Here is a 25377-nt window from a genome sequence, read left to right as displayed (position 1 = left end):
TATAGTCCAAAATAAATATTTAGTTAAGTATTCTCAAAATAATTCGAATATAAATGAAAAAGAACAAAAATTAAGTATCTCAATCGCGTCCTATCAAGACTTTATTGAATCTATGTAGGTACATTGTGAAGCATACGATGTAGGTACCGGATGGGCAACTAAGAAAGTCTTTTATTGTACTTTTACTAATCACTTCAATTTTTTTTAATCGAGATCCCTCGTAGTTATGTTATTGGACAATTACCATGAATCATTTGGTATCTCATCTCCAGAACTCTTTATTAAAGTCTCTCGATAGAATTTATATTTGGTAAATACGCTGAACCCCATACCTGGATTCCATGTGTCAAGTTTAAGTATTGTGAAGGAGGGACAGTTTGTTTGTGAATGTCACACAGTTGAGTATTCGTCTTGGAAAGCAACCATAAAGTAGCGATCTTCAAGGCAGGATTTGAGAATAATAAAATAATTTTAGGGACAGAATTTTCTGATTTTGTTAAGTAGACCAAAATACCTGACTTGATCAAAGGCCTGATTTACATCCAGGTATATACCGGAGCAGTAATTTTATCTTTCAGGTCTTGCATAATTTTATTTGTTATTGCTCGATGGTAGCATGTTCCTCTCGGAATCCGAAAGGATGCTTCGGAATAACTTGGCTTTCATTAAAAATTGGTTTTATTGTGGTTTTTAGAAGTTTTAATTAGATAGTATTAGAATTAAATTGATTGGTCTACAGGAAGTAACTTCTTCATCCGGTTTCCCAGGTTTAGGTATGAGGATTATTTCAGCAATTGCATTATAAATGAATATTATCATTGTACCGGCTTTTTAGGTAGTTGTTGGAGAAGTTTCGTTGTAATAAGGTCAGGACCCGGAGACGTTCTGATTTTTAGTAGATTAATTGCGTGTTGGTCGTTGTCGTTCTGGGCTAGGATCCTCAATCAGCTGAAATGTGATCTAGTTGATCTATGATCTAGTTGATCTAAGATCATAGTTCAAAAAAACTCTAAAGATAAGCATACTATAATCCGTATGTTTGATATAGAAGCAAATAGTCATAACGTCGTAGGCATCATAACAAGTTTAGAGAAAGGAATGGTTAAGTGAAAGACTTTTCTGATTTGAGTTGGTTGTGATTTATTGATAATAAATATTCACACTTAAATAATAGTTATGTGATTTTACACTTTACTAACTGTTTTCCAAGATAAATACGAATTCCAGAATAAACCAACAGTTTGTGCAAGCAATACTTGGTAACGAAGCGGCATAAACTTAAAATTTACGAATTGTACAAGAGGCCATACTTGGTAATTAGTAATAAGAATGTCAAAATATTTATCTCTTATTTGCTGCTTTGTGTGTTCCCAAGTAAAACTATTTACGTACATTTCCACAGCCGTCATGACAATCGGTAACATTCCAGGTGCAAAAATAAGTTGATCAATCAGCATTTTTTTAATCGGTGCATAAGGATCTTTCGCGTTGACGGTCCTAGCTAAAAATTTGTACCATGCTGACGTACTTGGACCCTAAAATGAAAATATGCGTCAAGAAAAGCAATAGACAAAAATGTTGAAATAGAAAAAAATTATTAAGCCACAATATTTATATATCTACAATGAACAGTATTGTACAATTTACAATCAATTTCTGGGTCAATCCCCAAGGTAAAATATGATATTTATAACAAGCCTTTGTCGTATCGAATCAACCTCAACTGAAACGTGTTACGAACTCGACCATTGATATGGACTGTGAAGCCGGCCCTGTTTTATTTCGCTGATGCGCTGGCTAATTTGTATTAGATCTGTTTACCTATTTTTTGTTACCTGTTTACATTATGTTGTGACTGTTTTTATTGAAAATAAAGCCTATTCATTTGTTTACGAATACCTAGAGATTTCCAGTAAATGAAATTTCTGCAATGGGATAATACTATTTAAATTAGGCTTCGGGAAATCAGTAAATAATTTGATATTATAATGAAGTGTTAATGCATGATTTAGTGAATAGTTATAGACTAAGATTCCTCATGACTAGATAAACACTTATTATCTTCAAAATTATCTGTTTTTTTTTTCTATTTTTTGCATTTTGGGAAGCGAAGCTCAGCTACACCATGAAAGCCTACTCAGTCTATATTTCGTTCTTATTCTTCTCGGATTCAGAGATATGTTCACGATCTGGATAAATTTCAATCAATTATGTATATATCTCGTGTCGAGTCCTCATCGTATCTCTTAACACTAAGCATCATTAAAATTTCACTTCACTCAGTTTCACTCACTCACGAGAATTTTGACACATTATTTAACGAAGGATATAAGATAAATAACGAAAAAGTTCTACTTGGGTATTTGCGACATTTTCAATCATGAAATTGAAAGATCCATTAGAACCTTCTGAACAGTTTGAATTAACCTGGGATAAGCATAATCAGTCTATATAATAGGTTATTCTTTTGAAAATTCATATAATGAAATCAAACTTTTCTTGTTTCGGAAATTTTTCGGTTCACTGTTGATGCAAACAATAATAAATTATGCGTTACTTTTTATTCAAATCAGTCTGCCAAATAGGTAAAATGTGATTGTGTGACTGTTTTTCGCAGTCCAAATGATCTTTAATAAACTATAGTCATGCTTATCGGTGTGCTGTGGTCAACGGAGGTCATTGTTACCTCAAATCTTCCCAATTTTTATTTATAACGTCACACAAACCCTCGAACAAGTGAAGAAAACCTTCTATTAGGGTTTATTCAAATGATAACTGGCTTGAAGCTTTTAAGTTGTGGAAAATTAGGTTACACAAATTCGTTGATGTATATGGTGACTACTTTGAACACAAATAAAATCATTTTCCTGAAAAAGTTTTCTCGTATATTTTAAGATATAGCGTTATCCATGTATTATCAAAAGTTTGTGCAACGCACGCTAAATAACTTGGATATACAATTATTCCTTACCTTAGAATTATATTCTGTAATTTTCTAAGTGATAGTTCGAATATAAGACATAACCTTTACCAATCTTCGTTAATTAAGTTATTCGTCACTACAGAATTTTATTCACTACTAAACTCGACTTTTATCTCTACTGATTTGATTTTTATAATTTATCAATTTGTCAAACATTTTGAAAATTTGATGTTGTACTTACCACTATAAATGCGCCTAGCGAACCAAACTTTATAGTTCTTTTGAAATTAATTTCATTGAGAGATTTTCCATCTATTATTGTTTGAGTAATTAAATCTCCAGCACTCATTAACGCAGTTACCTCAATGGATTGCACCAGCATAAGTCTATTTCTTGATATAATTTTTTTTATATTATTCACAAAATTGTTCGCCATCTTTATAAATGGTATAGCATGGTACTAAAAATATTTCTATAATTTAACAATAATCAATTTCGAATAAGTATTTAAGGTTAAACATTTCGAAGTAATCCGTCACTTTGACGGTTATGATGAAGCAGCGAAAGTCTATCAAATGTTCAAACGTTTGTCGAAAAAACGGAATCAAATGTCAGAAAACTTTTTATGTATAAATCAAAGATGACGTCACAACATCATTGTGACCAATAATTTGAAATGGAACCCTGTGGCAAACACCTCTTTTGTCTTACTGTGGGATGAAAAGTTCATTTTTCAACCCCTATAGGCGGGACAAAAATGTAGTGCCTTGTTCTCTTCCGGTTAGATTCCATTGCCGCGCCCGCGCAAAACTCACTTTTCCTCCCGGTAACCTAGCAACAAATTGTTAGTCCAGTAATAATAGTCAAATGAGGGTGAGTATCTCAAAATATGAGATGTGAGACCATAAAGTTGTATAAATGTTTATTTTGACAATTTAAATTTCAATTTTGCCATATCTTTAACCAATTTCGAGATAGAGGGTAGTTCCGAACTATTTAGATCTTTAATAGGTAGTCTCGATTAAAAACACGCTTTATAAAGTTATAATCTATTAATAAATATATAAAATCTACATAACTTGTATTTTTTTTTATAAAATACTAGCTTTTACCCGTGGCTTTACTCGCACTGAAGCCATTAAATAAGGAAAAGAGATCGTCACAATAGAAATAAATCAATATGATTGAAAGCATTGAAAGCATTGAAAGACTCATCTGTAACACTTAGAAATAAAATTTTGAAAAGCTCTTCTGGTTCACTAAGTGATGGAAGTGAAACTTTATTGCAACATTCCAACTGTTTCAACAATCAAAGTATTATTACGCATGAAATTTCGACGACGCGTGGTCTGCATTTCTGCATTATGAATTCTACTCGCCTGCGATTGTTCTGGCGTTTCTATCGCTCTCATATCGTAGTTTGTCTATCTGAACGAATTCGTACCTGAAAAAGAGTTTCAGCTGTTCTCAAAACACTTTGTCGCTGTCTGCTTGCTATTGTCTTCTCAGCTATGCGTCAGCCGAAGATTCCTTATTTCGTGCAACTTTTGATGAACGGAACATTTGCATCTGAGACATTTTTGAAAAACATAGTAAGAATGATAACCAAAGAGTAAAATCTAAAATAATGTAACCACAGAAATAACACCTAACCTCAAATAGTATTCTGCATATATAATGACTGAAACTTCATTATTGGAATGCTAGATGTCCTTGAAGAAGCTAAATTTTGAGATTTTCAACAAAAAATTGTTTTATATCTCGTAAAAAATATTTTTTTTGCAAAAAGTATCGCGTATGTTATTTCTAATACCTCCAAGAATATATGTACAAAGTTTTATGATGATCGGTTAAGTAGATTTGGCGTGAAAGCGTAACAAACAGACTTACATTCACATTTATTGTATTAGTAAGGATTACCTTATAATAATTAGTAATAGGAAAATACTTTAAATATTTCTTAATTCTAATCTCATTGATACTAATAATAAGAAAAGCAAGGTTGCAGTGCTCTTTAGCATACGGCCTGTGTAATGGGCAAGATTATCTCAATGCTTCACCATATCAAAGTGATATAAATGAAGATATTACTCTTGCCACCGAAAGGGAGAAAGAACTGAAGACAAATGTTGTTGACGGCGAGAACAGAGACGAATTTGAAATTTCACAACGACAAAAAGACTATAATTAAGAAAAAGGAAAAAATTTGAAATTAGAATTAGTTTTTATTTTTCAAATTTCAACGTCCAAGAATATACCTACGTATGAAATGGTATTTTTCAATGAAAACAATAATTAAAAATTTAATTCTTCTTTTCTCAGTTGATTCTGAAGTAATTAGTATAAATAAGATTAGAATTGAAAAATAATTGAACGTTTGAACAAAAGCTATAATCAATCAATCAATCCTTTACAATATTAATAATGAATAGGGTGCATATAGTATAAAACCCATGAGAAATGAGATATTTGCAAAAAATTTATGAACAATCGGTTTTTTGACCTTGGAATATCCGTAGTCGCAGACACCTCGCGGCAAGTAGGTTTTGAGACAAGTTTTGGGGTGTTAAAATAAAGGTTTATACAAGCTGTTTACCTTTTATTCAGAGGTGAAACCCCTAATATTTTCGAACTATGTTTATGATAGTTTCAAGGGCATCTTAAAATAAGTGACGAGTGTAAATTTTTAATTACGTTAATTTCTTATTTCTTAGACCTTTTAATATGTTTATGTTCCCAAATCGTCTTGATTTAATAAGTCTCTTCTAATCGAAAATTAATTTCTTTTAAAGAAAGATAAAAATATGACGTTTCGACCTACGTCGTAGAAGTAGAAGTAGAAAAGATTGCAAAAAAAATTATAAACTTCATCCTAATAGGACTCTAGCCGCCCACATTTCTCTGGTTCCATACGGTAGTATTTACAGGATGTCGAAATTGTCGCTATAGACTTCTATCGAGCATTTAAGGGATAAATTTAAGAGAAAAATACGGGCTAGAAATTTTGCACCAGCCACGAAATTTGACCTCAAAACGACTCACTGATGCCATCAAAGAAACTTATTAGGTTCATGAAAAATCAATTGTTATTACGGCCAGACACTAAATATTAATTTCAAATAAATTATTATTATTATGATGAATTAAAACTTGTATTTTTTTCTTTGCCAAAAAAATAACTCTATAACTACATAGACCACTAATTATAATGCTAAGACTAATAGCTTTGAGATACTGTAATCAGAAAAAAAATTGAAGCTACAGATTTTGACCGCGAGCATCTTGAATCGATTTTTATTTCTCACACGTTTATATTCCTGCAACATATAGTGAGTGTCAAATGTAAAAGATTTAATATCAAACATCAAAAGTATGTACTTATTTATGCAAAAAAAAAACCTTCATTTTCACTTTTCAAATTTCAATTAATTATTGTGGCTGAAGTGAATTTTTTTCAACATAAAATACAGTGAATGTTTGTCAAGTTTGCAAAGGATTTCAGGTGTTCAAGTACCGGAGATTCGTATTAACATGTGTTACCAGATTGCGGATACATTTAAAATTTAATAATGCAATAGATTAGTGTTGTACGACTTTCATTAATTGGATTTGAAAGGATGTGTCTACTATTGCACAAGAAAATTTGAGTTTTAGAGATAAAATTATATTTAAATTTTATAGTAGTATTAGTAGGTCTCACAAACAAAAAAATAAAGAAGCAAATTAAAGAAAATAATGTTATTAATGGTGATATTCCATTGTTTATGAGTTTTTCAATGACCCCGCGCGCGACATATCTTTGTACATAAAAAATAGTTTGGTAGGTTGGAGTTACGGGTTTCAAGAAATAAAATTCCATTTCATTCGCAACAAATATGTCCAACTTAAAATCAAAGGTTTCTTCCGACTCTGGATCGTGTAACCCTGATGGTTTTCAATGAATGTATCATATTAAATAACAATCATTTTCATTTCAGGTATGTGCGATATTAGCTGATATTATACATCAACCAAGGTAATTTTTTCAAACATTTATTAATTAATTAATACTCTTCCACAAACTAGTTAACATAGTGAACCCTAAACAACACTAAAATCCCCGACAGATATCGAAAAAGTCTTGGAGCTCTTCAGCTCAGCTACCAGAAAATATAATCCAATATAATTTATGCATAGTTTTATTGTAATCCTCTAAGTTATTTTCATATTTTTTGTTTCTGTACCAATGACCAGAGTCATCAAGGCATGTTAAACTGAAATAGAAAAAATAAGAGCCATAATCAAAAGAATTAACAAGATGATGCTATTTTCGGCAATTTTTGTCCGAAAATTTTGTTTAAGAAAAACATTATAGTGGAGCTTTCAATTTATTCCTTATTCAATCAAAATGTTTCCAAATCAGTTCCGCAAATAACAGTACTCATTAATGGTAATCTGAATGCAATGATTGATTACGTAAACGGTCTCAATATCTTATCATTCATAAAAATGATCGTAAATTGACGTGGAGCTATATAATTTTGAAAAAATTATCTTTTTTCATTAATTTTGTTTTGCTCAACGGAATAAAAAGCAGTGGATATTTCTTTGTAATGATATAGAAAATTGGTCATGCAAAAACATTCTTTATAATCGTTATGCCGTTGGTGAAATTCAACCCACGCGTAGAAAGTGTACACAAAGGTAGAGAATGTGCCAACTAGATTCAGAGGACGGGATTTTTTTGACAGTATAATTACAACATGACAATTTTCTCATCTTTTGAGGCTCTGTAACAATTCATTGCTGTATAATTTTATACAGGGTACCACAAAGTGTATTATTTAAAAACGCATGCTGTTCATCGCTAAATTTGTCGTCAAACACACATTTTTTTATTTATAAAAATACCTCTACATCTCGAGCATACAAAAAAGCTTTCTTTTATAGTACGATTTATCTTTACCATCAAAATAGCTTTCAGTTTTGGCAATAACCTATTGATCGAGGCCAAACTTCCGTACAGCAAGCATCCTTTTGTCTGAGAATAGGAAAAAGTCACAGTGGGCAGATTCCAATCCACGCAATTTTGACATCGTGTTAATTGATTTGTGACACGGTGTATTGTCTTGATAAAACAGCACTTTTTCAGCCTTTATCACATATCGACGCGAAAATTCGGGTTTATTGCGATTGAACTGCTCGGAATCATTTCTTTTCAGTCGATTTTGAGCTTACGCGGCAGCCACTTTGAGCTTTCCCTTGCTCAAATATTCATTCACGATATGTCCAACACGTTCCTTTGATATATTTAGGGTCTCAACTCTACGGTTTTCAGATATTATTCTGTGGAATTTTTTTATGTTTTCGCCGGTGACTACCTCTTTGGGGCAACCACAACTCACATCACCTCGTTGAAACTTAGCAAACCAATTCTCATCGATTGATTTTTCTGGAGCAAAAGTCGAATATATTTATCTTCTTAAATAGTATTTTTTTTTTTGACAAAAAGCAATGCTTTATCAACCCAAGATATTATTTTTTATCCATTGTTTCAAACTAAGAAAAGCAGCTTCGCTCAAAATACCATAACTCACAAACTAATAATACGACAGCTGTCAAATTTATACACGTGTCTATTGAAGGTTGTGTCTACCTGGAAATCATATCAGAACCACCATTTATGTTTGAATCTACCAACTTATCAGCCCACCTAATATACTTGTTCGGAATGTTGATTTGTCGTACAAAATAAAACCGTTCAACTCTGGTAGTTGGTTAACTAACAACCACCCACTGCATAGCAATTTCAGTGAGCATTGTAAAATAATCAAAACAGCTGCCTATGTGTAGTGTGAAGAGAAACAGCAACGTAACAAGTGAAAAGCTGTTCCTGCCAAAGAACCGCCACAAGCGTTGAGCCGATTGCCAGACAACTCCGACACGTTCGTTTCATTTTTGGGAGAATAGATGACGGAGAAAATTTTTGACTGCTATGATACAGGTTATAAAATACAACCAGATGTGTTTCTATGATACCGACTTCCTTTTTTAGACACAGTGAAAATAACCTCCCACGAAGTTACTACACTTTCTTCTGTTATTACCTCTTATAGTCGGAATCGTATAATTTAACAATGATACATTACATGGTTTCGCCCGTGGGTTCTCATACTATACGTTTCTGCTTGAGGTTTTAATTTCAACCACATGTGTTTGAATCAGCAAATTAAGTCCCCTTAATTCATTTATTAATTTCATCAATTAACAACCTACCTGAAGCATCTAGTTTCTTCTTTTTATTTAATGCCCTAGAATTGATTGTGCGGTAAACGTAACATTCATTCAATCATTCTAAATAAGAAATTGCGAGATTTTATATACATCATTATTCGAAATTCCGGAAACGTGACTCCTAGATCCTCTAAATCTTGTTCGATCGATTCATCTATACCGATTATAACCTGACGAAGGATACTGAAACGAACGGAACAATAACAGGGCGTCTTAATCCATTCCTTGTTAAAGACGATCCTTGTTGGGAAGATTCAATTTCTTAGTTCAAACCTTAATACTAATGTTTTTCAGGAATAATTACACAAGTGAATTTGGGCACCAATCGGCTGTAGATAATTGACCCATTAAAATAGATTATTTCTCTTTAGAAGCTACTTCATGGGACATAGAGAAATATAAGAGGGATTTAGCAGCTTTTAGACATTATTAGCTGTTAAAAAGGAAATCGTGCAACTATTGTATATTTTTCTTTCATATGGAGTATATTAAGATGTTAGCTATAGACATGTTCCCTCCCTCCGTTTCACTCCATTGACAAAATTGTCATTTCATTAGAATTTTTCGATGATCAGTTGAATATGGGTTAGAGACTATTTAAATCTGAAGATATGTTTAATAATAGGATTTATTTGTCACCCTTGGTGGTCTTCTTCTTCTTCTTATTTTAAGACTGTGTCTTGTGTTTTTAAAGAGGCAGCCTAAGTTGTGACTGCGAGGACCAGCTCTCATACCAGCGCTTTGGTGGTCTTCCAGGCGGTCTACTTGTATTGGGTCTCTCTTACTTTGCGATTTTCGCCAGTCGATCGTTGTTCATTCTATTGACATGATCTCTCCATGCTCTTCTTCTAGTTCTGGCCCATCTCACTATATCCGGAACGTCACACATTCGTCTGATGTCATTGCTCCTTATTCTGTCTCTTAGTGTTTTCCCTGTGATTGAGCGTAATGTCTTCATCTCGGTTGTTTTAAGAATCCGTTTAGTAGTTGCAGTCTCCGTACTCGTAATGTAAATTATCTGTGTTAACTATAACCCTGTTGGCTTTGGTCTAGAATAAACACATTACAACACAATAAATACGAGATATCCTAGGTAAGAAATGATTACTGATAATACCATATGAAAATATGTATAAAACTTTATACAAGAAATGTACAATTTGGTTCCCATTCGACTCGTACAGTTTGTTTATTATTAAGATAAAAGATTTTCTGATTTGGAAAAGTATTTGTGACTGAGTAACCATGAAATGGGAGGAGTCATTTATTTCAATCGACAATTCCTGGCTAATATTTGTTTCTTGGGGTATATGAGAAATTTAATATCCCCGCGAAAAAGAAAACTTTAAACTTCGCGCTGATAACGAAACTTCGCTCCCTCTGCCAATATAATTATATGAAAATTGATCGCTTACAAAGTTACCCATAATTACAGGATAATAAGGTTGTTTTCAATCTTGCATGGATGTATTTCGTCGTATATTAAGTGGAAATGATCAAAAAGTGTTGTCTATTGAAAGAAGAGTAAACATTCAAATTTTGTGGTAACTATAGCCTCAAAAATTCGACCCCTGACATCTAACTGAAATTAGTTTTTCCTAATAATTTTTGAAAGATAAAAATTGTAAACCTATTTTCAAACTTGGAATATCATTTTGGGAAACTTACTACTCACACCACAAGACTTAGGAAAGCTACTGGCAAATAACTACCTAAAGGATTCAGCCTCCAAGGTGATATACTTCATGGATGACTTTGAAGAATGGAGGTTGTAGTGATATAGACCTCAAGCCACCGAAATAAAATTCATGTTTAGTCCCATATTTGCTGGAAATGATCGAGTGCTAAATTGAAGAAATATGTTTCAGTTACTTATGGAAAACAATTGAAAATTTAAAATTGAATTTTAATCGCACATAATAGATAGAATCTTGTATTTGATGTTGGTGTTTGAGTGTTGCCGAAGCCAAAAATATTAGTAGCAACCCCCGTATTACAGACTAATCCCTAGAAATATAGGAAAAGAATAATCCACCCGCCTCTGATATAATTCAACCCTCACATTTGCACTTTAACGTACAGTGCAGCAGAGACCGTAACGCGAAAGGAAAAATGGAAAACAGAAGAAATAAATTAATGCGGCGAGTTGAAGTAGTCAAAGAAGAGGCGGAGGAAAACAAGGACGGACGAAATAAAAATTGGAATCGAGCTAGCTGCTTTTCAAACAGAAAGGAATGTTATTTCAGCATGACGTTTAAAATAACAGCTGTTCATTAAAAAATTTAAAACAAAAAAATACTGTTTATGTGAAACCTCTTTATGATTGAAACGTTTCAATTTAACATATAATTCTATTTAGAAAATGTGTTAACTTTGCAAGTGAAGTGGCATTAGCTGGATGAAATCAAATTCATTAACGAATACAAACTATCCTATTCTACTGACTGACAATACGCACACTTGTCTATTGAATAATGATGTATAGTACATTCTTTTGGAAACCATATTATGACCTCGTGGTGTTGAAATGAGATAGCAAAAAAAAACATTAGTTTCTAATCAGCAATCGAGTTCTTTTTTAATCCTTTTATTGTTAGTATTGACAAAAATCAAATATTATCTATATTCTAAGCATTTTTTTTGTAAATTAGCAGCAGAGGAACTATTTAAATACCTATATATTCACACTTATTTTTACACTTAAAAATTATATTTTGACAACATATTTATCTACAACTATCACATTACGATTAGGATGACCACGGGAATATTGACAACTGATCACGATAAATTGTCAATTAATAGTATATTATGCAATGAGCATTTAATGATAGGCTATCATTAAATAATGCAATGCATAATTTATGCAATTTCAGCCTAATCTGTTCCTGTAAAAAGGTTACAAAAATAGATAGACTTATTTTCATATGTATAATCGAAATGTGGATAGCATTCAGAAGAGCAGTGTCGCACTACCTGTAAAAATTAAACTACGATATTTAAGAAAAATATTCTTTGCTTACCACCCGCTTAACTGGAACGACGCGATGTCTGCATTCGTCAAACCGTCGCTGCGGAGTGCGGGAAGCGCGTCGCGAATTCGAACGAACGAACGACGAACCGTGGCTACCACGACGGGAGAGGTGGGGGAACGGTGAATATACTTGGTTCGTCGGTTGATCGTGGTGTGCGAGCATATATAGTGCGTGACTCGCGGGCGACACAATTTTTTTTAAATTTTTTTTATTTAAAAACCCGGTCTACAAATGAAACCTTCCCCGGACGCTCCCCGGATGCCCTCTAAACTAGGACAAATTCGGGGAAACCCGGACGGATGGCAACCCTAATGATAGCTATTGAAACACGATTTATGGAAGTTACGGCACGAGCCTTGACGAGTAAAGTAATTGATACGAGTGTCTTAATAGCCATTAAATGCAAGTTGCATGCGATATTCTTAAAATTTATTAAACTTATGAGAAAATTGTTAGTTATAATTGAAGTATTATTTATTTAAATTATGCAAGTTACAAAATAAACATTTTGGAACAATTTGGATGTCTCCACTATATGTTTGATAGTTTAAATTTTAAAATTGAATAATTTTTCCATGTATATTTGGCGATTTAATTTTTTTAGATAACTGAAAAGCTGCTAACCTTATTTTTGTATTTCCAATCCTTAGTAAATTTTTTCGTGTGCTTTAGCCGACTTTACTGGCAATTAAAAATTTTCATTATATTTTTCTGAAAGTGCGACGAGTCTGAAAATTGCGAGACGACAACAGACGAGTCGGTGACTCGTTCCTTACGCACGAGATTATCAGGCAACGAATTAAGAACGGCCGCATTCGGTGAATAAAGGTGGCGTGGATTCGAGTAACTCTTCATCGCTGATGTTTTGTTTTTCATCATCATTCATTAATTTAGACAAAACTTCGGGTAAAACAAATAGTTTCAGAAAATTAAAAATTTAAGGTTAAGCAAAATCATCGAAGTGGAACTGTCAACATTGAAGAGGCTAGAGTTACAAAGCTGTCTACTCCAGAGCAGTGTTTTGCAGTTCGGAACTGTCACTTTCAGTACATGTGGAACACTCAAAACGCAACTTTCGGTATGTAAATGAATACAGAACGAACAACTTTCAGATGGCGTCGTCTAAAAACAATTTTTTAAAAACGAACATGAATTAAAGTGACAGATAACAAAATATTGCTATGGAAATTGCGTTATTTTCAGATAAGTATGCTTACATGACGTTTCATATTCGGCTTCGCCTCTCACGAGGATTTTTCACGCACTCACGGAGAAATCCTTATTTTGAGACTCCTAATGAAATATACTATTGTGGCCCTTGTGACTTGGTCTATAATATTTGATGAAATTGGACATTTTCACATATATTTATTAGTATTAGTAAAATTGTACCTTGTATCTTAAAGAATATCATTAAAGTGGTAGTAGTGCATATTTGAAACACTAATTGTAGTATGGGAGTAGAAAAATAATGTTGATTCAATTCAATGGAATACTAATATTCAATCATTATGTCAAAAGTGACCTCCAAATAAAATCTTGTTCCTTCTTTCCTCTTTTCTTCTTTTCTCTTTTCTTCTACTAATCAACCTCTTGAGAAGTAGATGTCCAGCTTTCGGGCCATTTCTTGAGGAGTCAGCTAGGAGGTCTCCTTCAAGTTGGTTTTTCATCCTTTGCTCATTTGTCTCATCGATCTTTCATCATTCTACCGTGGTCTCTCAAATGACGTCATCTCAATCTCGTTAATCGTACTATATCCTGAAATTTCAGATCTTCTCTTATAGTTTTGCTTCTTATTTGATCTCTTAAGCTTTCAATGTTTCCATTGCTGCCCTCATCATGTTCTTCGTTTTTGTTGTGTGCGCTAGAGTTTCCTCTGCATATGTCTTACGATTATTTGGTATATGCAGATTTTACTATCAGTTGATATATATTCGTTTGACTATATTTAATCCAGCAGAATGCCAGATGTTCCTGAGAAAGTATCCCATAGAATGTGATTTAAAAACGAATCCATGATATACTTTCGTCTCAAGATGTTTTTTCTGCTAGAGAAGGAAACACTTGTCTTTTTTTCTAACTGAGACTATAGCAAAGTAGAATTGTTCAGTTCCATTAGTTCGAAATCAAATTACAATTGTCCATTTTCATTAGTATTAATAGACTTTGATCAACAAATACTTTTCACTTCAAGTAATCAATTAGTAAACTGTGTTACAATGAGAAAACAAAAAGCGACCAAAAAAATTTCGAAAATATATCCAAATTACGAGGTGATCCTTAATTTATGCAATGGCTTTAACATGAAAAAATTGTTTATTCTTTATAACATTGCATTGAAATTTAGATATTGAGAAACGTCCGGTAGCTAACAACTTGTGTGTGAGATGAAAATTCATTGTTGCAATATTACTTAAAATTATGCTACAGCTTTTCCTAGTTCGATGAACGTGAAACTTCTGATTAAATTGACTTGGCGTTTTCCGAACACGTCACTAGTGCTTCAACTAATTCAATCGACTGCGACAATAAAACTGATCGATTGGTTTGTCCAGTAAGTGGAGTACTATAAAACGTAGTAATATTATAAACAAAATATATAGTTTATTGTACGAACCTTGTTTTTAAAAACTTCGGTACAATCACTTCGGTTTTTAATTGGGTCCAGCGACGTGTCTTACACGTGCGATAGTAAGCACCTTTTGAAGTTTTTCAATAAGTCAGAAAACGTCTTAAAAATCCTATGAATTGCTTCATAGCAGCTCCAACTTTAGAAATAGACTAAGCAATAGGATCTTCAAGACATCTGATCACGTTTAAAACGCGGAAATCCGTTTAAAAGTCGTTTTCGGCATTCATCATAGCGTAACGAATACTACTCGAGAAATAAAAAATAATCGATTATTCTTTTTCACACTTTTTCACATTATCGCATTATTGAATTAAACGTAATGTTACAAACATACTCCTTTCAATATTTCCACCACACCAACACTCACAATTATACTGTCTGACGTGCGTTTCGACAACCAAGTTATCGTCTTCAGAGACTGAAGTAATTGTGAGTGTTGGTGCAGTGTTGGTGTAGTGACAGTGTATTCAGTGTATGAATATCGCCAACGTTTCCAGAAATTCAAACTTAGCTGTTAATGAAGAAATTGGTTAACTTACCAGTAAACTTTTACCAAAACTGCACAATTCAACGAAAGATCAATAATTTCAGGTCAAATTTAATGGAATTCAAAATGAATTTTACTTGAATCTCAAATGCATAATGTACACTTTATTTATGAATAATTTAAAAATATTTACAAGCAAATGATGTTGTGCAGTAAACTCATTTGATTTATGGTATAATTCCACTGTAAACGTACACATTAACCAGTTAATATATATTAATTTATAAACATTATCTTTTTTGCATATCACTACATACCGACTACTACCATGTTTTCTGTCTGATGAACGCCGTACGAAGACAGAATTTATTTTTTCTCACTAAAATCCAAAAGCTGTAAAATTTGTTATGAGGATCTGATGTTTGGTACAAAAGTTACAATGTAATGTGTGAAACAACTTTATATTTTTAAAACACCGCATAAAAATAAATTTCTAAATAGTCTTTATCTTTATCTATAACGGTCATTTGTTTCGAAACATAGAGGTTACGTGGAAAGTTTTTCGGGAGTTTTCAAAATTGGTAATTATATAGATTTTGATGTGCTTTTTCCGAATTTCAACTTTGTCCTTTCGTATTTTTGCAGTTCGCGGCACTATATTGGAAAAATGACGCGTAAAATCTGTTTTTTGACAATGTATCCTTTTCGACACATTTTACGATGAGAATCGTTATTTAGAAAATTAAACTACAAAATCAATACTTGTGACTCATGTTCATACCACCTTATCCGATGACATACAAACATGCTCAAAAGTATATATAGAATTTTTATGGTTAAAAGTTCCTAGATACTTGATTTTCGAAGCTTTAATTAGTAAGATAATATGAAGATTATTATATTTCACGATAGGACTGTTACTTGAATGTTGTTGTCTCAACGAGTGCTTTAATAAAAATTATTTTAATCATTTTAACAACGTGTTTCATTAAAGAAAACATTTTCATACATCCCCTAATACGATAATGGAATTATAAACTATTACTGTATATACATTACATTTATATATTAAATAGTTTTTGAAACAATATTTTATACATTTCCTAGATAGCTTCGGAATTATATAAATTTCCTAGGATTTGTATACAATTTCTAGATATCATACATTTCCGGTAACATATCTCTATGAGTCAATTTTTCAGCATTTGTTATTGCTCAAGGTTTACCGACAATACCTGAAATCTACTTGATAATGAGTAATGACCAAAACGCGTGTTGAGTAAACTATACGGTGCTCGTACGCCAAAACTATATGTGAAACTTTATGTGAAAAATTGTAGACGATTGTCTTCAGTTTCACTCTGCATATAACATTACTTATCGTAAAACGAGTCAAAAAGGAGATATAGTCAAAAAACTGCTTTTAGCCGCTTAGCTTTTTACAATATGGCATCGCGAGTGGAAAAAGTACGAAGTGGCAAAGTTGAAATTCGAAAAGGGAACATCAAAATCTATGAAATTAGCAATTTTCTAAATTCCCGGAAAACTTTCTGGGTAAAGCTATCAAACGACTATTATACGTCAATTAAATAGATATAATACGCTTTTTGCACTTTTAGAAAATTTATTGATAATTCTATATTATTAAACAGAATAATGCTGACGATCAACACAAAAGGATTAATGTTCAAGGAATTACTTACAACTCATTTGCGCATTATATATATATATATATATATATATATATATATATATATATATATATATATATATATATATATATATATATATATATGTTATCAGTCTACTTCGTTCCGTTTTTGTAGTCAAAAAAATTAATTAAACCCAGTGGAAAATAAAGGCATCCAAGTGAAACATCTTGCATACGAGTATTTCCTTAAGAGTATCTCATCTGAAACAACAAGACATTTTTTTCCTTAATCATTTCTATTTTCCAACCTAGTATCTTTTTCAGTCTATAGATACACATATTTGTCGTCTTTCTCCTCAAAATAGGCGTTTACGTATGCTATGACGTCCTTGTTTGATGAAAATCTCTCTTCTGCAAGAGAAGTTAGAAAATAGAAAAAAGTCGCTGGTGGCTAGATCTGGTGAATACGGTGATGACTATATGGAAAAACCTAAAATCGTATTTTCGGTGAAATTGATCGAGAAAAGATTCTTGGAATTAAAATTAAAAGTACAATATTAACTTCTTTTCTGCACTATAATCCTGTCTATTTATTATCATACACTCTCAAATAAACTGAAGAAAAAGTTTAATTTCTATCATCACGTATCAAATGTAGCAGCATTTTTTTTTATCGTGTAGACGTTAGCATTAATTAAAATATGGTGACTAAAGGTGCACCTCATACGACGAATCTGCAATGGAAACCACTCGTATTCATACAAATACCTTCTCACCCCATAAAAAGAGTGAGTGGCACATCAAAGTATCGCTGTGAAGCCTACCTGAGGTGACACGGAACTCTTCTTTATTTTTTTTTACGTCGTTCTCTTTTTATTTTGTTCGTCCCGGTAACCGAATCTTGTACCAAGTATTTCGCACGTCGACAATGTTGGGAAACTTGATACCCGCGAGTCCACCCTGTAATGGAGATAGAAAAAGTTTAAGGTGGCTTATTGTCATTAAAAAGGAAGTTTGTTTCTATATGCTGACTATATAAACAAAAAGTTATTTGCAACAATATAACATATTGTCTTGGTCTTATTGTCGTTTTGAAGGTTGTTTTTGAACAAAAGGAATTTACAATTTCACAATTCTCATTTAATTAATTTAATTAATTCCCTATTTAATATAAATATACACGCGTTAGGTGCTGCGTTTTGGACCAAAAGCGTATTCGAATAAATATGTCCCAGGACTCATGACACATGTCGGATTTTTTTGTCAATTTATGACTTAAGATGAAACCTGGATCCACCACCACACTCCTAAAACAAAAAATAGTCAAGAAAGAAAATTGGAAAGAGCGAACTTGTTTCGAAAAAAGCAAAGACGGTTTTATCGGTCGGAAAAGTGATGGCTACTTTTTTTTGTATACATAGAAGGTGAAGCAACAATAGTTGTATAGTATTAAGCATCATTGCTTGATAGGTTAAGAGAGAAGTTGCAAAAAGCGACCGCGCTTGAAAAAAAAAAATGTGCTTCACTATCAGTACAACGAACCTTATCACACTTCGGTGGTCGTCATAGCTAAAATTCACAAACTGCGCTTCGATTTTGTTGTTTCTTAACCTCAAAGTTCACTTGCAAGTGAGAGATTTCTTCAGACGAGGACGTTCTTATACTTGAACGCTCATTATTTGGAAGGGGGAATAAAAAATGATTATGGAAAAAATGTCTTGTATCTTTGTTAGGTCAGATACTTTTCAGACAACCCTCGTATACCTTGAAATAAAGCAACACGTCATATGCTGAACAATATCATAGCCCAATTCCAGCTTTAACAAGATTTCAGTCAATCAATTTCAATCATTTCTTCGACTCTTGTATTTATTTGGTTAAAGTACAGCATTTCGGTATATTTTATCTACTTATTGTTCCTTCATCATACCTAAACCATCTGGGAACTTTCACTTCCTTCCTACACACCAGCTGTGGATGACAAATCGCTCTATTTTTCACTCAGGGAAAAAATTTCTCCAAGTTATCGAATAGTTTGTAAGATATTTCTCTGTATTGTACTTTCTATTAATTGTATATATCATCAATTAAATTGAGAAACTCATTTGAACAATGGTTATTTCTAGGTAGAAGTTCAAATGTACGTGTATATAAGTAACGGCAAATTTCATCATTGAATCTTCGGATTAGGAGAAGTACCCTAGAAACCTTCCTCGCAAATCCGCCACTGTAGACGCACACCACACAAACAACACGCTACTCATATAATTGTCGTACGTTAGATACTCCAAATCACATCCTCTGTCGCGCTGTCAAAGGGTTCCTCAACACTTCTCTTCATTCCCCACTTCGTCCCACAACACTACCTACACACGCAATACTCTTCTCCTGGCTTTATTCACGGGCTTGTCCCTATCCGCCGACACCTCTTAACTTACTTTTTACACCCCCCAAGCTCGTTAACGCCACAGCTTTTAATATCGCTGTGTGCGTGAAAATGAAAAGGGCCTAAGAAAGGATATGCGGCGGGTTGTTGAAGGGGGTTCGGAGTTTTGACCTCGCGGGACGCACCTTACTGACGATGTATACGGTGAAAAGGGCTGATGTAGCCCGTATTGTATTAATATTTGCCAACGCTAACATCAGATATCAACTGTGCTGTGGTTCATAAAAAGAATTTCGTTCAATGCTTTAGTTAATGAGTATTTTCATAAATAGCTGTGTTTATTGGTTTCTGTAGTAAATTAAGTATTGAGGAAAATTTAAACGAAAGGAAAATATCAACATGAAAATTCTCTTTTATTCAGATATTTTCTTCAAATAGATTAGAGCTCAGTAGGCTCACCAATTAGATGAGCCAAATATCAGTTCATAGATTTTGCTATGCCTACAAAGATTACAGATTTTAAATATGTAAGAACTGAAAAAAAAGTTAACGCTCTTATTCATTATATTACGAGGGCAATGATTTTATTTATGTTGAAAGTAATAACCACCACTTACATCAATCCACTTATGTATCCGAAGCTTCCAAAGCTTGAAGAGAATAATCTTTTGGAATGCTTTCAAAATATTCGTTAAGGGTTTAATTTGTGTTTAACGTATACGGTTTCTGTATAATGTACAACTAACGTAATCTTGTTTCATTTATCCGCTGCCTAAACTCAAGAAAGATAATTCCTTGTAATTTCAATAGGGAACCGGCATACAGATCTTCTCCTAAAAGTGATATAATATTGATAAATTTGTAAACTTGTTCATATTTATGGTTGTATGTTATTATACTTCCACTGACAGCTGGAAACCAACTGGCACCACCTGGGGTATATCAATTTGTAAAATGATTCATAGCTTTCTGATATTTTTACTATTTAGAAGTACTACTCTACCGAATTTGATAATTATACGAAAAACCTAACCTAACCTAGCCCTTTTCTCTATTCATAGCTACATCTTTTGGAAACATCAAGGAGTTTCATGAGTTTGATAACATTTCAAAAACTTTTTACCACAACCATATTAAGTAAAACCGAAAAACAGAGTTTATGGGTGAATTGGTTTATAATTTCTAGCGTAGTATTGAATCAGATAGATATAAATAAATAATATCAGCTTTGAATTATAGTACTACATCCACACTATATACTACTATATCACATTATGTAGTGAATCTCTGTGAAAAATTAAAGCTTTTTACCGGAGTAACGAAATGGTGAAAGTACTTTGAGCTTATCACAGTTAATTCAGTTGAGTTGATTTGGGTGAAAGAGGAAAGAGAAGTACCAACGAAAAATACAACCGAATGGTGTTAAATATCTGACACAAACGTTAAATACGGTCTCCTCAACTGGTAAATGGAAAAAATGTGTTCGGCAAGATATCAAAGAAGAGTAATGTATGAGTAAAACGGATGAGATAATTGATACCGTTGTCGAACAATAATAATTGCTTTTCATGGCAATGACGTTTCAAGAAGTAGAGATTCCTAAATGCTATAAATATTTAAATTTAATTTTTTCTTATAATGAAATTAATTTTATTGTTGTCTGTATGTTGTGTGTTATCAACATCTATTACTGCTTGATAAATTGTGTGCTCTAAAATATTATGGGCTCAACTGAAAAAGGGAAACTATAAAAATTATTGTTTTCAATTAATTTTTAAATTTTCGTAAGTAAGCAATTGCCTAATTTGCTCTTTATATACAGTGTGTTCCCGAATAAGAGAAACGATTATTGTAAGATATAAAAAATATTAGATTCCAATTTTTATTTTCTGAGGTTTCGCCCTGCTGGACAAAAAAATAATTCATACCATAATTTATAAACTTCGAAAAATCAAGTATACTCCGGGATTTTTTGAAAAAACCTATTTTTTTTTTGTAGAGTAACGTGTTTTTAATGTGGCAAATCTGTTCCTCATAAGATACAGTACACCAAACATCCATTTTTTTTTAAATACTGCCTTCTTGAATTAATTACTTAATGGGATTGCCTTCTCTTCAGTACCCACAGTTTTGGAAAGCAGCTAAAGTACCTGCACCATAATCTTTAGTATCTTCCTTCTTCTAATGAATGCTTCATTGCAGTTGTTAACTTTTGTCACCTACAGAGGGTTTTTATGTATGAATTGTTGGCTCAAATCACTTTTTTTAAATTGCAACAATCCACCTAAGCACAAGAGATGGTGTTGATGGAGTATTCTCATTTTTTTCATAGTTTTTATTATTTTTGTATTCGCTTTTATGACATGTTACATACAACACAATAAACTGCAATTCTTATTCGATTTGTTAAAATATTAAAATAAAATCTTCTAACTTTATTCTTTCGAAACTATGAAAAATCGATTGGTAATTTATTTTTTTTAATACTCAACATACAAAATATCAATTCAAAGTTGATATAAGAATTTCCTTTGGAGTTTCTCCTTACGTTAAATACGAAAGATTGAAGAATTTATAATGAAAATTCAATATTTGGAGAAAAATATATTTTCCTCTTTAAAGAAAAGAGTATATTCGCCGGAAGAAAGAAAAAAACAATTTCTTTCCGTTGGCGGTATAATAATTATTTCCAATAGTAAAATGTGTTTGAAGTTGAGGAGAGTAGTTCCGCTCTATTAATTCACTGTAAAATTGGTGGTTAGTGTTTCACTAGTATTTTCTCCTTTAATATGAATGTAGGACATAGAGTTACATACACATTGTACAGTATTGAAAAAAATTACATAGAAAGCAGCAGCTGGAACGTAGATTGGTGGAAATGTATCACTTGATTATCAATTTTACACTCTAGTCCAACGTTAAGTAAAATACATGATAGGAGGAGACAATTATTTAAAAAATAATTTGTAGAAATGTAGCTGCTTCTTGTAAAATAAATTTTTGTTTATACAAAAGACTCGTTTCTAATTGATTGACCTAAGTAAATTTATGTGTTGTTCGTTCTATTTATTTCAACACTTTACTTCGTCATCTTGCTTTTTATTTCTTAGTTTTAATGTATGATAATAATAATCGAAGTCAATTCATATCCTTGTTTCCACACTCCTGTTCATAAGTTGGGAGAAGTAGAGTTTGTGCGGTTGTATTGCATGTAGCTACGTTTACCAAATGTTTATGTGTAGGTATATACATGACGTGTATCAGTAAATACGATTTTATTCTATTCAATGGCAGTTGAGTGAAAATGTTCGATGTATATACCGGAATTTTGCCTCTACGGTTGCTTTCAAAATATCAGAAACCCTATCACCATCAGCTGATTAAATTCTATTGAAATCGCTACACGCTGCAAAACAAACGGCTATGTTGTTTTTGTTTTATGTAGTTCATTTATTTATGTAATTTAATATTACACTGTTTTGCAGTAACTATACCAAAATGCGTTACCGAACTTACAATGTATGTCTGATAATAACGTTATGAATAGCGGAGCAACATAAAATAGTGAGAATTATAAATAAAAATAATTTGCAACTGTTGAATTTAAAACGTTCTGAGTGGCCACGAAAAAACACAGCCGCTGAAGATAATCGTATTGTATTTATCAGCAAACGTGATCAACGACCCAGCAGCAAGAAATATCAGCTCAGATCAATGAATCTAGGGTTCTGTTTTTGAGTACAGTGAAAAGCTGGTCATTTTGGAAGTATGGCAGTGGAAAACCTTTTTAAGGCATTGAAATAAAATTGAGAGCTTGCAGAAGGCTAAAGAACATAAAAATTTTTAGTTTTAGTTTTATTGAGTGATGAATGAATAAGAATATGATGAAAATTTAAACCCCAATACTCTAACACTTGAAAAGGTATGAGGAGCTTTAAAGCGAAAGAAGTTTTTATGTGTTGAATGGGTCACTACAGTTTCAGTAGTCGATATCTTTATATATTGTTCTGCCAGTTGAGAAAATATACAATTAAAGAATTACTCTGTATCTATTACTATCATTTCTTAATGTTACATTACTATCAAAAACTCATATTTCGTTCTTCATGTAATGAGACATATATCTATGAAAGGTTTGATTAATTAGTAGAAAACCTTCAGTATTCAGTTTTATTTATATCATAACTTTTCACATTTCATATTTTAATGAATATTTTTTTAATTTATTGAAAATTCAATGAAATCGTCGAAAGGTCAAATGTGAAATATTAATTACTATGAATAAAAATATCTCAAATATATTTAACTATATTCGCTTTATAAATCTGTTGTAAGGAAGGATTAGAATAATAGTACATAGAGTATGAGTTATTAAGATTGATTGAAAACACTCAGGTCAAATCTAACAAGCTTTATATTTAGAATTCAACAAAGTGCGTCAAGGCCAAGAATCTACATCGCTAAGACTTTCACTTATTGATGTGTATTGTATATCACCAGTCAGGACTTTGCTAAATGGACTACCTTTCTGGGGTCTATGCAGCTTAACTCTTCTGGTTTTAAAAAGCTTCAATGTAACGTACTGTAGCTGGCTGTTATTTTTGGTTCTTTGCAAAACGACAAGATCTGTCGGAAGTACCTCAGATGGTAACTCACTGGTCAGTGTTCGATTACTTCAAACCTCGCATCTTACTCTATGTTTCTGATTTAATATTGTTCTCTCAAATTTTTATGACCATTACTTGATCGTTTTTTTAGAAACCTATAAAATCATGTAGTCCTTTGAAAGAAGTTGTCTACTTTATTCGCCAGGTGATCAACTTTTTTGACAAATTTCGTTGTTTGCTCGCAGTAAATTCAAATTCTGTGTGCATTCCTATATTAGCTCTGATTCAATTTTATAAGAGTTTGAAGAGCTACTGCGACCCCATTAGGATAGCAAGCTTGGTTCTAGGACTATTTATACCTAGTACTATTTGTCCTTTCTACATTTTTGAGCCGTAAGTGTAAAACAACAATAAGCTTCGTTACAACCAAGTCACTCTATCTCTTAATGTTATAATCTTTTCAAAAAATATTTTGCAATTGCGCAGCAACAGAAAACTCGAAGGTGTACGAACATATCCAGTTTATAGCCGATTTATGGTTACATTCTTAAACAACCAGTAATTTAGAGGTTAATTCATAACAGCTTTAAATGTTGGATCACACAGTTTTAGAATACGTGGGTTGTCTGATACATTTCCTACCTGAATATAAACATGTCAACACTTATCAATATAAGGTGAATCATCAAAAAGACATATGCTACAATATTGTCGCACTCAATTTCTATTCTATTTCGATCCCGTTAATTACTATATTTGGGGACGATTGACGCAACTAGTTTACACAGGAATTATACTATTAGAAACCTTTTCCAATTTCCTAACGTTTCCTAAGTTTTACTAGTACAAGAGAAGGATACTTGAAAAATATGTTTGTTTGTTGAGCCGGAAATTTTTCAGGCAACCCTCGTACATGAGAAACTCCTAGAACCGCTCACTTATACTCATTAAATCATTCAATTTTTATTTCAATTTCAAATTGGATTGATTCTTTCAATGACCATTGAACTTTATCTACCGATTAAAACCATTTATCGACGAAATACGAAACTATTCCGTTTTCTTGTATTCTAAAGTCCGTCGCCTTGAGAAAAAGGTTTGCCTCGTTTGATAGGAAAGAATCTAAAAATCAGCTATCGCCGTAAAGTTTTTATCGATTAGAAAACAAAAACCGTTCAATAAAGCGTTCCGGAAATGAACACCAAGAAATAAAAATGAACCGATTCAATTCCCACATATATCTTCGTACCTGGCTTGAGGTTTGTTGTTATGCCAGCGTCACAAGAATTCGCACACGTGACACTGGACGTCTCTCTCGCAAAGCGTCTTTTGATAAGCGTCGGTATTCACAGAATCGGATTCCTCTATAGAAATATATCCATT

At 32.5% G+C, this 25377-nt stretch overlaps 2 protein-coding genes across 4 annotated transcripts in view; one reads left to right on the top strand and one right to left on the bottom strand.

Moving 5' to 3' along the window:
* LOC130443851 (ephrin-A4) overlaps positions 1 to 25377 on the top strand; it is a 425869-nt gene that overhangs the window by 271118 nt on the left and 129374 nt on the right. The window lies entirely within an intron of this gene.
* LOC130443852 (mpv17-like protein) lies at positions 1116 to 15409 on the bottom strand. The gene is made up of 3 exons (XM_056778721.1): positions 15403 to 15409; positions 3165 to 3383; positions 1116 to 1535 (listed from the first exon to the last, which is right to left on the bottom strand). The coding sequence occupies exons 2-3, from the start codon at positions 3357 to 3359 to the stop codon at positions 1185 to 1187; spliced, it is 546 nt and encodes a 181-aa protein (XP_056634699.1). The 5' UTR covers positions 3360 to 3383; positions 15403 to 15409; the 3' UTR covers positions 1116 to 1184.

The sequence above is a fragment of the Diorhabda sublineata genome, chromosome 5, assembly GCF_026230105.1.
Source record: "Diorhabda sublineata isolate icDioSubl1.1 chromosome 5, icDioSubl1.1, whole genome shotgun sequence".
NCBI classification, from domain to species: domain Eukaryota; kingdom Metazoa; phylum Arthropoda; class Insecta; order Coleoptera; family Chrysomelidae; genus Diorhabda; species Diorhabda sublineata.
Note: the sequence above shows the minus strand (reverse complement) of the source record. Positions and strands in the feature narration are given on the sequence as shown.

Coding starts and splice junctions, on each gene's coding strand:
- LOC130443852 (XM_056778721.1), bottom strand. CDS start 3,359: ATGGCGAACAATTTTGTGAATAATATAAAAAAAATTATATCAAGAAAT. Junction 1,536..3,164: donor CGCTAGGCGCATTTATAGTG/GTAAGTACAACA, acceptor TTTTCATTTTAG/GGTCCAAGTACGTCAGCATG.